Source organism: Oryctolagus cuniculus, chromosome 3 (assembly GCF_051225735.1).
Source record: "Oryctolagus cuniculus isolate XC-2025 breed Fujian yellow rabbit chromosome 3, ASM5122573v1, whole genome shotgun sequence".
Classification (NCBI taxonomy): domain Eukaryota; kingdom Metazoa; phylum Chordata; class Mammalia; order Lagomorpha; family Leporidae; genus Oryctolagus; species Oryctolagus cuniculus.
The window spans coordinates 61,554,547-61,570,808 of NC_142869.1; the positions used below are offsets into that span (position 1 = coordinate 61,554,547).

General features: G+C 38.6%; 1 protein-coding gene across 19 annotated transcripts in view; it reads left to right on the forward strand.

The window, feature by feature from the left end:
• The window catches only part of ZNF385B (zinc finger protein 385B), a 485,063-nt gene that overhangs the window by 400,179 nt on the left and 68,622 nt on the right, over nucleotides 1–16,262 (forward strand). For all 19 annotated transcript variants that reach the window (XR_016230734.1, XR_016230735.1, XM_089328032.1 and 16 more), the window contains one exon: nucleotides 2,913–3,023. Coding sequence is in view for 17 of the 19 variants with exons in the window: in XM_089328032.1 (XP_089184158.1) it covers nucleotides 2,913–3,023 (111 nt within the window). In the remaining 2 variants the exon portion in view is untranslated. The remainder of the gene's footprint in view (nucleotides 1–2,912; nucleotides 3,024–16,262) is intronic.

The following is a 16,262-nucleotide window of genomic DNA, read 5'->3' on the forward strand; positions in this document are numbered from 1 at the left end:
AGTTTCAAGTGAGAAGCATGGGGGATCAAGCTGTGATGTGATTCGGGATACGTCACTGAAAGGATGGAAAGGCAACGGACGTTAATGACAGGTTCCCAGGAGGTTGTGTTTATTTAGTTGACTTTTTTAAAAACCATATAAGCTGGAAGAGCCAGCTCTGGTAAGGAACCTCCTCAGGGGCTTCTCGGAGTACAGATGGCTAGGAACTTGCCTGCCTGCATATTTGGAGCGCTCAGCTACAACTCATCTTCCAGGATGCACGACTCTCAGACTTGGGAACACGTAGGATGCTGTGGTACAGATGTGAGATTTGAGCAGAATGGAGATGTGTCAGTAGTTACTTGAGAAATTATGTGGGCAGCTAAAATTTCATAAATTTAAAGGGAACATTTATATTCAAGGATGGGGTTGGAGTTATACATAGATAGCTCGGTTGGCCAGTGTTGTGGCATGGTGGGTTAAGCTGGCCCACCAAACTGGGTGCCGGTTCAAGTCCGGACTGCTTCACTTCCAATCCAGCTCCCTGCTGATGTGCTTGAGAAAGCAGCAGACAATGGCCCAAGTACTAGGGCTCCTGCACTCACACAAAAGCTCCAGATTGAAGCTCCTGGCTTTTGCCTTCATTCCAGCAATGCCGCTCATAGCTGCCATTTGAGGAGTGAATCAGCAGATGGAAGGTTTCTCTCTCTCTCTTTCCTTCTCCTCTCTCTCTCTCTCCTTCTCTCTCTCTAACTCTGCCTTTCAAATAAATAAATAAATCTTCAAAAAATACAGATATCTTGGTTCACTAAAAATTTGGAATGAGATTTGTTTTAAATCCATCCTTTGCCTGTTCCTATATTGTAATGTGGGAACAATCAGGACATGCATATTTATTTTAAGTGATTGAAAGTTTTAATTTTTAATGTTTATTTTCAATGTATTTTTAAAATGAGTACTGAGAATATACATTAAAATAAGATTTTCAAATGGTATTCATTTTTCTAAAACTAGTTTTAATTTTATTTAAAGAAAAGTCATTAGTATACAGAATGGGAAAATAATGATAGTGATATGCAAAAGCTGGTTTTGGCAAAGTGTTCACTTGATTTTATCCCATTTAGGTCATGCATCACTAGACAGAAAGTATCTTTCAGAGCCTAAGAGCAGAAAATAACTCAATAAAATGCTTTTTTTTTAATTTTGCAAAACATTGTGGTTGTTGTTATCCTGTCTGTGTAATCTGTCTTGTTTTTAAGTCTTCCCAAATTGGCTTACTCTAGTAACCATCATGGTCTAATATTTTACAAATGAATGGGTGAGATTAAAGTGTATGTAATTGTGAATAAAATAAGAAAGTAAACTAGGGTCTTGTTCTCTGATCTTTTGAGATTTTCTGTGTCCCATAGAGGGTTTCTTTTTCATTATTGTTCTCATTAAACAAAATTTAATACAAACAGTTGTAACTTTGAACAAAATGTATCTCCCACTTTTATAGTAATGATATTTTTTTTTAGTTGTTAAACCTAATACTCTGAACAACTTTTACTTTTTAAGTCATCACACATAAACTGACTTCTTAGGGATCTATGTAATTCCATCAGTTTTAACATGTAATAAATTTGCATAGCCATCACTATATTCAAGATATTAAAGAATCTACTACTCCTGAAATCTCCCCTCTTTGAATGATTAAGTGTCTCAAAACACAGTAACTGTTTTTTTATAGCGGGAATAAACTTGAAACAAAACTAGGCTAATTTTCTATTCAGTAACTCTTCAGCCTCCTTTCAACATATTTACGCTCTTGTAACTGCTAGTTTTGCACATTGTTGAATTCTAATCAAGATCAAGGATAGTATTTGTTTTTCCTCTCGATCAAATATCATCACCTAATCCAAAACTCTAAACTAATGCTAAACCCTAAACTCAGGAGATTTCCTGGATGATGGTGTCACTGGACCTGTCCTCATTCGTATTACATCTGTTTCTGAGTAATGCTTCGTTCCTTGCCTGTGTTGTGTTCTGAACGGCCAGTTGTCTGATACTAATGCAGGAGATTATTATCTGGAGTACACAAGAGAACCAGCGCTGGGTCTGTTTTTACAGTCTCTGCATGCAGACCCAGGTGTTTCTTTTTCTGAGTATTGTAATGGCTTTGTTCTGTACTTCTCCTGTGGTTGAGTATTTTCATCATTCAATGATGAAAGTCGATGTTTCTCTGAATATGCATGAAACACACAAGCTAAAAGGGGGAGGGGAATCACAGGCTGTAGATCAAACTTTACTTGATCAATATTTAAGCAAGCGTTGCATATCAGCCAATCTGTGATAGGCGTTTGAGTGCACAAATGTGACATGCATTTCCAGCAGAATGGATTTCCGTCTATAGTAGCTGAAAGTTATTAGATTGTTTTAAAGTAAAGATCAAAATTGTCTATGTTACAGTAAGAACCTATCATTTGTGACTTTGCTTTAAATCAGAAGTTAAGAAACCTAAATATATTTATAATAATTGTCCTTTAGGTCATTTGAGATCATTGTAAGTGTTGTCACCTCAAACAGGGAAAACATTAACAAGTTAATTTTAACCCTGAATTTTGGTTCTTAATTTTTCTTGTTTTATGTTTCTTTTAAGGTTTTTCAAAGCTCGTTTTGTAGATAAATGATTACTTGGGACACGGTGGTTCTCTTGTGGTCATGAGTTTATATCTGTGTGTGTGTGTGTGTGTGTGTGTAATTCAAAACCAGTTTTTTGGTTTTTTCTTTTAATTCCTGGAGATAAGTACATTACTATTGACTGAGATACTTTCTGATTTTCCTTGGGAACTAGAAGTGAAAACCATAAGGAATAATATAGCCAGTTCCTTTGATTTGCTCGCATGGTTACCCTGTGAGATTGTAAACTGACTGTTTTATCATTTGCCTTACAGATGGATCCAGTGCAAAAGGCAGTCATTAACCACACGTTTGGAGTGTCCATTCCCCCAAAGAAGAAGCAAGTTATCTCTTGTAATGTCTGCCAGCTTCGCTTCAACTCTGATGTGAGTATCACCTTCTCATTGCTCTCTGCAATTTGTCAGAGCTGGGAGACTGCCTGGTCTGAATATATTGGTTATCATTTCATATTCCCACACCCTGTACCAGCCAGTCTTATTGGTGTCCCATTTATTTCAGAGTCCCATATTTCCAAGGGATGTGAGTTAAATGCTTAAAACTTGAGCAGTAAAGTAACTGGTTAATATTAAAAATTAAGCATCAGTTTCACCTATACCATTTTATATTTAACCTCACCAATTATATGTACTTGTCAAAAATACTTGAATAGCAGGAAATATGAAAAAAAGTTTGTAAAAAGCAATGAAAATATGCAAAAAATTAAAATGCAATGAAGAAAATTATTGTTAGTGCTCTTGATATAAAGTGTCATATTTCATGTGTATGCTGAATCTTTTTAAATACCTAAGAGAATGATCTACTCTTTGGTTTCTGTTTCCCCAGGACATGGAAATATAGGGAAAGCTTTATAAATTATTATATCCAACCAGCAAAATTATACTGCTAAGAAAATAAGATAATGAGGAAAGTGTACAAATCAACCTCTTATATTAAAGTAGATCTTATGATATATAAATAACAAGGAAGCAAAATAAATAATACTAGCGTATTTATAATGTCCAATTAAGTCAATGACCTCTACAAATAAAAATCTGAAGGGTGCATATTGTATGTGATATTTCCTGCATTAGTTGGCTCCAGACTTACTACAGGATTAACGTCTTATAGAGATACTAAGATAATAAATATTCTTGTTTGTATATACCACTAACAAATGTTTTGGTGATTTTATACAGGAAGCATAATAAAAACTGTGGTCATATAGAGAAAGGAGATATATTTATCATGATTTATAAAGTTGTATTTAGTGGGATTTCAATGAAAAAAATCCAAAAATTTTTTGGTACTTTATAGTACTCTATATTCAGGAATTTAACTATATCTAAATAAATTATAAATAACAAAAGTACTTCAAAAAGTTTATGGAAAATGAAGTTAAGAAGTTAACTTTATTATAGAATAGAATTTTTGAAATCTGCATATAGTTTTTTCACAATATTAATTTCCTATTAACTTTTTGAAGACTCATGAAACATAGTGTTAATTCATTGGAAGTCTTAATACTGCTAAGATGTTAATCCTCTAGAACCACCACAATCCTCATCAAAATCCTGAAAGACTCTTTTAAAAAATTGAAAATGGCAAGTTGTTTTTTAAATGTACAGAGACAAGACAGACCCCAGGGTAGCCAAAAAATAATCTTTTTAAAGTACAGAATTTGAGCCCTTAGGCTTTTATTTCAGTAATTAAAGACCTATAATAATCTAGATTGCAAAATTGGTGAAAGAATAATAGACATATTGATCAGTACAACAGAATAAAGTCCAGAAATAGACCTGCACCTTTATAGTGAGTTTTTAATAAAGTTACAGGAGCAATAACATAGAGAAAGACAACAAAGAGTGCTGGAAAAGTTGGAATCTATTTGCAAAATGTATACAAATACAATATATAAATGTATAATTCTAAGCATAATATATATGTATTTTTAAATATTTATTTATTTATTTGAAAGGCAGAGACAAAGAGAGAGAGAGAGGTCTTCCATCCACTGCTTAACTTCCCAGATGACCACAATAGCTGGAGCTGTGCCAATCCGAAGCCAGGAGCCAGGAGCCAGGAGCCTCTTTCCAGTCTCCCATGCAGGTTCAGGGGCCCAAGGACTTGGGCCATCTTCTACTGCTTTCCCAGGCCATAGCAGAAAGCTAGATCGGAAGTGGAGCAGCCGGGACTTGAATTGACGCCCATATGGTACGCCGGCACTGTAGGCCGTGGCTTCACCTGCTTCACTGCTACACCAGCATCAGCCCCACATAATGTATTTTAAAAGAACACTGACTGCTCCCTTATACAAAATTCAAAAATTAACCCAGATGAATTAGATAAATAAATATAAACTTAAACTATAAAATGCCTAGAATGAAATTTAATAAGAAATCTATTTGAGTTTGTGTTAGGTAAAGATTTCTTAGAATCCAAATGGCCAACAGAAACATGAAAAAATGCTCAGGAGCACTAGCTGTCAGGGAAATGCGAATCAAAACCACAATGAGGTTTTACCTCACCCCAGTTAGGATGGCTCTCATACAGAAATCAACAAACGACTAATGCCAGAGAGGATGTGGGGAAAAGGGTACCCTAATCCACTGTTGGTGGGAATGTAAACTGGTAAAGCCACAATGGAAGACAGTATGGAGATAGCTCAAAAATCTGAGTATAGACCTACCATATGACCCAGCCATCCCACTACTGGGAATTTACCCAAGGGAAATGAAATCTGTAAACAAAAGAGCTATCTGCACCTCCATTTTTATTGCAGCTCAATTCATGGTAGTTAAGACATGGAGTCAACCTAAATGCTCATCAACCAAAGATTGAATAAAGAAATTATGGGATATGTACACTATGAAATACTACACAGCAGTCAAAAAAAAAGAAATCCAGTCATTTGCAACAAAATGGATCAATCTGGAAAACATTATACTTAGAGAAATAAGCTAGTCCTAAAGGGAGAAACGCTATATGTTCTCCCTGATCTGTGAGAATTAATAGCATTCCTAAAACGAAATTTGTTGAAATGAAATTGATACTTTGAGAAATGACTTGAAGAGCCCTCATCTTTACTGTTGAGGAATAGTTTTTTTTTTTTTCTTTTCTCTTCATACTATATGTTGACTCTTTACTTAACTTAGAGTTAATCATATGTATATAAAGTCAATTGAAAAATAGATCCCAGTAAAAAATAAGAGGGAGAATAAGAGAGGGAGGAGGAAGTTTGCAACCGTAAAGCTGTATAGTTCTGCATTCATTCTTATGGACTTACTTCTAAGGGTACAGTTTAAAAACTTGTCATGGGACTCCAAATCCCATTAAAATTGGTGGTAAAAATGCCATCATAATTGTTAAAGTGATCATATTAAGTGTTAAAGTGAACATATAGATAAGATTAAGTGTTAAAGAGATCATATAAATAGCATCAATTGCCTAGTAATAATAATAGAATTAAAAGTGAGGGAATGTCCAACATGGGAAGCAGTCCACACAGTAGACTTACAGAATGACAATCACTATAAGTAACACTCTGACCTCAGAATCAGCCCTTAAGACATTCAGATTTGGTTGAAAAGCCCACGAGAGCATTTCAGGCATGGAAAGCCAAGACAATGTAGCAAAACATATTCTACATAAGGATCTCTGTGAGTGAGACCCCAGTGGAAAGAAGGGGCCATCAAAGAAAGATGTACTTTTCTCTGAAGAGAGGAGAGAACTTCCAATTTGCTTATGGCCTTGTTCAAATACTGACGGAGTTTGTGGTCACAAAAGACTTCTTTAGCCTTTGCAGCTCATGGCAAGAGCCTCAGGTAATCACTGAGGTCATACATAAGAGTGTTAATTGTTCAATTAACAACAGAAGTCACTGTGCACTTACTCCCCATGTGGGACCTCTGTCCTTAATTAGTTATTCTGTGAGAATTAACTGCAAAACTTGTTCTCAAAGAATGTGTGTGTGTGTGTGTGTGGGTGGGTGGGTGAAAACTGTTGAAATCTTTACTTAATATAGAGTTGGTCTTCTGTATATAAAATGAAACTAAAAATGAACCTTAATGAAGAATGGCATGGGAGAGGGAGTAGGAGGTAGGACAGGAGTGGGGGTGGGAGGGTGAGTATGGGGGAAGAACCACTATATTCCTAAAGTTGTACCTGTGAAATTTGCATTCATTAAATACAGGCTTTAAAAAAAGATTTCTTAGATAAGAAACAAAAAATGTGTCAAGCAGAAAACATTGATATGTTGGACTTCATCAAAATGAAAAACTTCTCTTCAAAAGATATGATGACATTGTTGAGAAAACTAAGAGACAAACTATAGAGTGAAGTAAAATACTGGTATCTACTTATGAAATTATATACAAAATATACAAATAACTTAAAGTACAATATGATAAATAAGAGATTTAACCAAGCCCTTTACCAAACAAGAAATATGAATGACAAATAGTTTCATAGAAAGACACTAGACATGAACAGCAGCCTTTAAGGAAATGCAAATAAAACTAAAATGAGATCCCCTTATATGTTTTAGAATGGTGAGTGTTAAATAAATTGATAGCACCAAGTGGCTAGGACGATGAGCACGTAGGACTCTCATGCATTGTTAGTGGTGGTATTAAATAGTACAACCCCTTGGGCAAGCAGTCTGGCAACCATTGATGGGAAGCTTTATAAAGCTGTGCATACATCTCCTTTATGACCGAACAATCCAACTTATAGGTATTGATCCAAGACAAGTAAAAACATATATTCGGCCGGCGCCGCGGCTCACTAGGCTAATCCTCCGCCTAGCGGCGCCGGCACACCAGGTTCTAGTCCCGGTTGGGGCACCGGATTCTGTCCCGGTTGCCCCTCTTCCAGGCCAGCTCTCTGCTGTGGCCAGGGAGTGCAGTGGAGGATGGCCCAGGTGCTTGGGCCCTGCACCCCATGGGAGACCAGGAAAAGCACCTGGCTCCTGGCTCCTGCCATTGGATCAGCGCGGTGCGCCGGCCGCAGCGCACCAGCCGCGGCAGCCATTGGAGGGTGAACCAACGGCAAAAGGAAGACCTTTCTCTCTGTCTCTCTCTCTCACTGTCCACTCTGCCTGTCAAAAAAAAAAATATATATATATATTCATACATATATGGTGCTTAAAGTAATTTTATTCATAATGGCCTCAAACTTTAATTGACCTAAATATCCATCAACTGATGACTAAACAAGCTGTGATGTAGCCACACAATGGAATACTACTGAGTGATAAAAAGGAATGAAGTATTGATAATGGCACAATGTGGTTGAAAGAAGTTAGATACAAAAACTTGACACTGTGTGATTGCACTTACATAACTTTCTGCAAAAGATGAAACTGCAGGTGTGATCAGATCAATGATTAACAGAGGCTGAGGATAGTATTAGGGGATTGACCACAAAGAGGCACAAAGGAACTTTTTTCAGTGATGGAAATATTTTCCATCTCTGTTGCTGGGGTAGTAGGCTGGGATAGTTACATAATTGCCTTTGGTTTTCAAAACTGAAAGAATTGAATATCTGAATAAACAGTTTTATTATATTTAGAATGATCTTTCATACAGTTTTGCACACTTATCTGAATTTCTAGTTATATAAGGAAATTAAAGTCACTATCATTTTGTGAATATAAAATGAAAATTTCACTACTTAACCCACCACTTGGAAAACGAATGCCCACCTAAAGACATTCTCTACTTTTAACACCAGCATTCTCCCTGCAGCAATACCAGATAATGAGAACACTTCACAATGCAATACAAATAGGTTTCAGAGGGAAACTGCAAAAATCTTTCAAAAGAGCAGAATTTCACAAAATCTAAGAATGTAATGTTAGAGAACTGTTTGATACAAAACCACTGACAAATGAGGATGCACTTGTTAGAAGAAAATTTAAGAAGAGAATTGCAACAAGGTCTAATTAAAAAATAACAAATTTACATGGAATAAGAAATCATGATAATTTTAAAAGATAACATCAGAAAATCTTGCTGCATCCCATTCCCCATCTTCCTACTCCCTGTGCCATTCTGTATCTATTTTACCCACTTTAATATTTTTTACATCTCTTTCCTGAGTTTCTTTATGCAAATATAGCTAAGGGTGAATACATATTCTTTCCTCATTTTCTGCATGAATGTAGTATATTGTTTACACTTTGTATTTTTAAAGTGACAGTGTAACCTGAGGAATTTTCCACACCAGAACATAAATGACTGTTTTATTATTTTCTTTTCAAAGTATATTTATTTATTTGAAGGATAGAGCAACAGAGAGAGCGCAAGAGAGCAAAAGAGATTTTTCTGGTGGTTCCCTCCCTAAATGCTTACAGTGGCCAAGACTGGGCTTCCAGACAGAAGCCAGGAACCAGAAACTATCCTGGTCTCCCGTATGGATGGCAGGGACCCATGTCCTGGAGCCATCCTCTGTTTCTCCCAGGGCGCACATTAGCCAGAAGCTGGATTGGAAAAATAGGCAGGACTTGATGCTGTGCACTCTCGATATGGCATGCGCTAACCCAAGCAGCGGCTTGCCTGCTGCACCACACTGCCCTCGCTTCATTTACGCTTTTTTTTAAAAGATGTGGTAGGCAATAATGCCCATATCCTAATCTCTGGAATTTGTAAAGGCAGAGGCTTTACCTGCCAAGCCACAGCACCATCCCCCAGTGTCCTCTTTTGACCTGGAATGAATGACACAATCTTTGGGAGGACCATTCTGGCTCCGGGATTAAAAACCAGTTCTGTGGTGTCTCTGTGAGAACAGGTTATAAACACCCTTAGCTTACAGGTGTGTCTCCAAGACCTAGAGAGAAGGGTTACAGGCTCTTTATATATTTATGTCATGAGTAGGGTCAGGGGAGATATAACAACTTCCTTCCTACCCCCCAGATTGCTCTGGGAGTAGATTCACCTTTGACTTGAACTCCATTCAGTCAGCCACTGCCTTTGTATTTACTGAAAGGGTTGTGAATGAATGTGCACACATGAGCCTCCTTGTCATTTCTCAAAACTCCATCAGTGGGTCTGGCCTCATGGCATAGTGGAGAAAACCACCATCTGCAGTGCTGAAATCCCGGCTGTTCCACTTCCGATCCATGCACCTGGGAAAGCAGTGGAGGAAGGGCCAAGTCCTTGGGCCCCTGTACCCACGTGGGAGACCAGGAAGAAGCTCCTGGCTCCTGTTTAGCCCAGCACTGTTCATAGCTGCCATTTGAGGGGTAAACCAGAGAATGGAAGATTCTCTCTCTCTCTCTCTTTCTCTCTCTCTCTCTTTCTCTCTTTCTCTTTCCCTCCCTTTCTCCTTCTGTCACTGTAACTGTGCATTTCAAATAAACAAATAAATTTTTTAGGCCAGTGCCGTGGTTCACTTGGCTAATCCTCAGCGTGCAGTGTCGGCACCCTGGGTTCTAGTCCCGGTTGGGGTGCCAGGTACTAGTCCCAGTTGCTCCTCTTCCAGTCCAGCTCTCTGCTGTGCCCAGGAGGGCAGCGGAGGATGGTCCAACTGCTTAGGTCCCTGCACCTGCATGAGAGACCGGGAGGAAGTACCCAGCTCCTGGCTTCAGACCAGCGCAGCACCAGCCATAGCGGCCATTTGGGGAGTAAACCAACGGAAGGAAGGAAGACCTTTCTCTCTGTCTTTCTCTCATTGTCTATAACTCTACCTATCAAAAAAAAAAAAAAAAAAGATAAATTTTTAAAGAAAATCCATTGATAGTAAAGAAAGAAGGATTTCTGAGTCATGTTTGGACTCTGGGCAGTAAGGCCACACTTTGGATGACAGATTCACAAATGTGATATGTTTATGTTCTAAGTGTTTAGTAATGGTGCTATAATTTGCATAACTGAGCTCTGAAACAGCATTTTTTTATTTGGGGGAGAGTTTATTATTTTATAATTATCCTATTTACATTTTAATGTAAGAATTAAGAAGATGCTCATCCTTATTTTCTTTAATAACATTTCTAAATCAGCCCGAGACTGAATTGGCTTCACTCTTCAGTGTGGAAAATATGTTTATTGAAAAATCTGGAAGACAGATTTGCACAGTAAACAGACTGCATTCTGAAGCTCTCCATTTCCCATAAAAAATGTACCAGGGAAGTGCTCCGGCTTGAAAATGCAAAGTGACCTAGTTTGAGTGTCTGCAGCCCCCTTTTGTCCAGTTTTCTTCATCTCAGTAGAACCCCACTGTTGGAAAGCAAAAGGCTCCAGCTTTATTTACACAATACAGTGTGATGTAAATGAGTAAGCATTAATCACAAACATTTCCCAAATGAACCCTTACAAATTAACACCATTAACTTTGCCAGGGGCAGACACTGCAGTCCAGGAGTAATAGGCTCCCCAACTGAGTCCCAGACATTTGCACAAATTTGTGCAGAACCTAAATCCCTAGTTTCTCCTTGCCCACCTATTCTTTTCTAACATGGTATACACTGAATGAGATTGTCCTTGCCCCGACTGCCTCTATATTCTCCAATGAAGGAATGCCCAGAAGCTACAGTATGGTCACACATGGATTCGCCTAAGTCTGAGCCTTTACTTTGTAGCTAGGAAGTACCATTTCCAGAGGGAGGTCTTGCTAGAAAAATGAACCAAAATGGACTTAAAATATTCTTGAGGCTAACTTCTCTCTCTTTCAAATCACTGAAAGTTGTCAGATATTAAATTATTTTTAATTTATGTATTCGTTTCACTGCCTTGGAGAATAGTAGCAGAAGGATGAAGGAAACTAATCTTTTAACAGATTCTTACACAGAAACAGAACGGCTTGCATGTTTCAAAACAGAAATGACATCATTATCGTCATCATCATCTATCAATAGTAGATGTAGTAGTAGTAGTAGTATTTCAGAATATTGTTCATTATAAATATACTTAATATATAACTGGGTCTTTTATGCCTAATAGGCAAATTGAAATGAAGCCATAATGATCTTTTTTTTTTTTTTTTTTTTTTTTTGACAGGCAGAGTGGACAGTGAGAGAGAGAGAGACAGAGAGAAAGGTCTTCCTTTGCCGTTGGTTCACCCTCCAATGGCCGCCGCGGCCAGCGCGATGTGGCCGGCGCACCGCGCTGATCCGATGGCAGGAGCCAGGAGCCAGGTGCTTTTCCTGGTCTCCCATGGGGTGCAGGGCCCAAGCACCTGGGCCATCCTCCACTGCACTCCCGGGCCACAGCAGAGGGCTGGCCTGGAAGAGGGGCAACCGGGACAGAATCCGGCGCCCCGACCGGGACTAGAACCCGGTGTGCCGGCGCCGCTAGGCGGAGGATTAGCCTAGTGAGCCGCGGCGCCGGCCGCCATAATGATCTTTTAGCCAAGTTTTATAAACTCTAATTCAGGAATTGATGCTGAAATTTTGGTACTCAGCATTAATGCTGCAATTGATTAAGCAGCAGATGCAGCGTTCCTAAACGCTGACTCCATACCTCTCCTCACTCCTATGGAGCTAACCCATTTGACTTTTCAAGCTTACAGTGTAATCTTTGGAATAGGATTGTAAACTTTGCATCATGTTATAGTTCAGCTTCTTTATTTTAACTTTGTGGTACCTCTAGGTTTGATCTTGTTGCTCTTTGCATTTGTTCTGGTTTTTGTTTTTTGCTTCTCTCTTACCCCTCTGTTCTCTTTGCTATACTTGTTTTTCCTCATCTCTGAAGTTATAAGGAGATGACCTCATGCTATTTCACTGATTTACATTAGAATAAATACAAATGGACAGGAACTTAAGGATTTGCTTGGTAATCAAAGCAGGAGGATGACCCAGCATTTGTGTGAACATTTCTGTGGGTGATTGAGTCTCTATTCTTTACCACACATTTCTCTGGAATTGTAGTTCAACCATTGCCCCGAATTCCCACATGACACAGCACCACCTCACTCTGCAGTTTGCATCTTTGCCATCTTGGCAGCTTTCATTTAGATGAGATCATTCAAGTTATGCCGGCCTGGATCTGTCTGTGTCTCTTTTTTTAAATTTCAATGTTACTCCCACTTCCTGATTTCTTTAGCAGTTAATACAAGGCAGTACAGACTCTCCTCTGTCTTATATACACAAACTTCTCCCGCCCACCTCCTGCATCCAAGAGGCCCTTCCTGCTGTCTCTGCTGGATGCCCTGGCATTCTTTGTTATCAGCAGAGAGCTCAGCAATCAAGAGGTCAAGGAGAAAGCCACAACTTTGGGTCCCACATAAACGCCCTCTCTACGTGCTGCTGGCTGATCGTCCTTCTCCTTTGGCCACCAGACTGAACTCTACCCCTCCACCAGCTGCCAGGAGGCAGGAAGTCCCCACAGCAGCTGCGGTTCTTCTCTGAGAAGTCAGAGAGGCCAGGAAAAAGACGCCCCAGTAGACACTGTGTTTGAAGATGTTCCTTGCAGCAAAAGCAGAAGAGATACTCTACTGCAAGGGCACCTGCTTGTGTTTCTGAAGGAATAAACTTTATTTGTCATTATATTATATAACACTTTTCTAAGGAATTCTGTGTTTTACTCTGGATGCCCAGTGCGTGCCCTAGAAATTCTGTCCACATGGTTCTTCTCTTCCCTGTGCTTTCTTCTAAATCATCACATTCCTCCCTCCTCTCATCTCCACTCTGTCTTCTCTCCTCCCTCTCCTGTAACTCTTCTCTTTTTTCCCTTCGTTTTTCTCTGGAACAAAAGTGTAACAAGTACACTATCTTTCCCTATCTTGTTGGGTCATTCTAGTGTTGGTATTCAGTTGTTTTAGCTTAAAAACTGGAATTTTTGCTTTAAATTCAGAGCTACTTCATTTGAAAAGGTCCCTGGAAGTTCAAATGAGCATATTATACATTGGGCACTGTAACCAACATACCGTTGAAAAATAAGTTTACCTATATTTCCTGAATTTTTAGGCACTCTACAAATATTTGATGATGGTACATTGCCCGAACTGATAGAAAAAACTTCAAACGTTCACCTTCCAGTATTTGACCCTCTCACATAGCTATTGTAGCAAAACCCTACAACTATCTACACATGTGTTAACTCTGCCTATTAACTGCTTCCTCCCTTATAAATAAAAACACAATCACTACCAGCCACCCATACACATCTACTGTATTTCTCTTAAAAGTGCCTGGTACAAATAGCAGCTCCCTTAGTGTATAAGTTTATACTGTGTTTATAAAATCATACACAAATTGTATACAATTGACTCTCTGTGCCCAAAGCTGCTTCAGTCATGGTTCCAACCAACTGGGGGTCAAAAATATGAGTATTAGGAAGAAAAATTGCACATACAAAGACTTTTTTCCCCTTACCATAATTCTCTCAACAATACAACAAAATAACTCTTCGTATAGCATTTGCTTTATATTACTATAAGTAATCTGAGACTTTTAAAAAGTGTCTTCATAGGTTCTAGGCCTTTCCTGGGACATTAAATGTAAGGGACTTGGGCATCTGCAGATGTTGATATCAGCAAGATACCAAGGACAACTGTACAAGGGCACTTTAAAGAGTTCATTGAGAATGGTATTAAAAGACAAGTTGATTTTGGTGCACAAGGTTTTGAAATTCATGTATAGTGTTTTCATTATATATGTTTTCTAAGAACTTTTTGAAGACCCATCATGTATACAAGTGTGTTTAAATTGTGTGTTCAAGAATACCAGTGCCCAGACTGTCAGGTGTCACCCATGCTGGCAGTGGCCTCCCATTCAGACACAAAACAAGCCGTGGAAGTTGGTCCTCACTGAAAAATGAGCCTATGAAGAGGAGGTTTGGAGAATGGCACACTTAAAATGAACCCTGCAGCACATGATGAACTAGAGATACAGAGATAATAATCTCATTGCTTGGTTGGGAGCTGAAATCTGGTTGTAAAGTGTGCATCTACTGTTAAGCAGCACAAATTATTAGTTAAATGAATAATGTATATTTGAAGAGCCAACTGATTCTGTTGAGGGAAAAGGACCGAAATTGAAAGCATCAATAGCAAATCAAAGGAAATATAGAAAATGATAGCATGCTTTTGTCAAACATTTTACATTTTTCCCATAAATAAGACTATTTATATTGATTCTGAGGTTTGGAGGGCAGTGAAGCAGATAGGAGGTAATTAAAAACATAAATCTCTGGAGCTTGGAAAGGTGATTCTCTGCTTTTCAGACAGAGCTGACAAAATGATGAACACTTTTTGCTTCAGTGTGACAGAAATACAGCATGATTACATGGGGCAGGGACAGACTGCTGAAACTTTTGTGTAGTAGTTGCTGCTTAACAAAGCTCTTCCAGTTTAGTCAAACTTTTGGAAGCATGTATTCGTTACTCAGGAAATTTTAAAACTTTTTTCCAAAGTAGTACCATGAATTACAAAGATGTCATATTTTTTTAAGATTTATTTTATTTATTTGAAAGGCAGAGTTACAGATAGATAGGGAGAAACAAAGAAAGAGACATCTTCCATCCATAGGTTCACTCTTCTACTGCTTTTCCAGGAACATTAGCAGGGAGCTGGATCAGACGTTGAGCAATCAGGACTCAAACCAGCACCCATGTAGAATGCCAGAATTGCAAGCAGCAGCTTTACCCACTACGTCACAACACCAGCCCCACAATCGTTCTTAAATTACTTTATTTTCACTGGATACTTTATTTTTTAATTATTTTATTAATTTGAAAGTTACAGATAGAGAGGGAAAGAGAGAGAGAGATTTTTCCATCTGCTGGTTCACTCCCCAAATAGCTGCAATAGTAAGGACTGGGCCAGACCAAGGCCAGAAACCAGGAGCTTCATCTTGGTCTCATACGTGGATGCAGGTGCCAAGCACTTGGGCCATCTCCCACTGCTGGATTGGAAGTGGAGCAGCCAAGAGCCAAGACTCAAACCTATGCCCATATGGGATGCTGGCATCCCAGGCACTGCTTTAACTATGGCCCCCTGACTTCTTTTTAAAGAAGTTACTTTAGCAGTTTATATGTGTTTGATAATATTTAGAATTGGATGATCATTCTAACATGATACTGTGAATAACAGGGTATCAATTTTAGAAGGAAAGTACCAATATCCACCCCCCCCCTTGTCAAAATACCTTATCATCAGAAAAACACTAAGCATAAATTTATCATCAATCCTGCAAGCTTTGGTACAGTTCCATTAAATATTGGTTTGCTAATCAAACATCAGTACCTTTTTTTTTTTTTTTAAAGACTACAGATATCTTTTTTTTTTTTCCTGTGTAAAACTGCTGTGTTCATAACTCCTTTAGTGAAAAGTAAAAGATTCCTGAACGGATTTTCAAGTCACTTTGTTGGTGATCTTTTTTAACTGAAAGCTGTCTTACCACTTAGGAGCTGTAGATGACTGCCGGGGGCTTATGTATTTTCCTTCTCTGCTCGGCATGGATTTCTTTAGTTAAGACTGGTTCAGAATTCTTAACAGTAAGATAATGTTTCACTTGGTTTTTGTGGTTTGGAATTCTTTACCTAAAATTGTATTCAACGTATAATTAAGAACAAGTTGGGGGCTGACACTGTGGCATTTCGGGTAGAGCCGCTGCCTGCAGTGCCGGCATCCCATTATATGGACACTGATTCGAATCCCGGCTGATCCACTTCTGATCCAGCTCTGTTATGGCC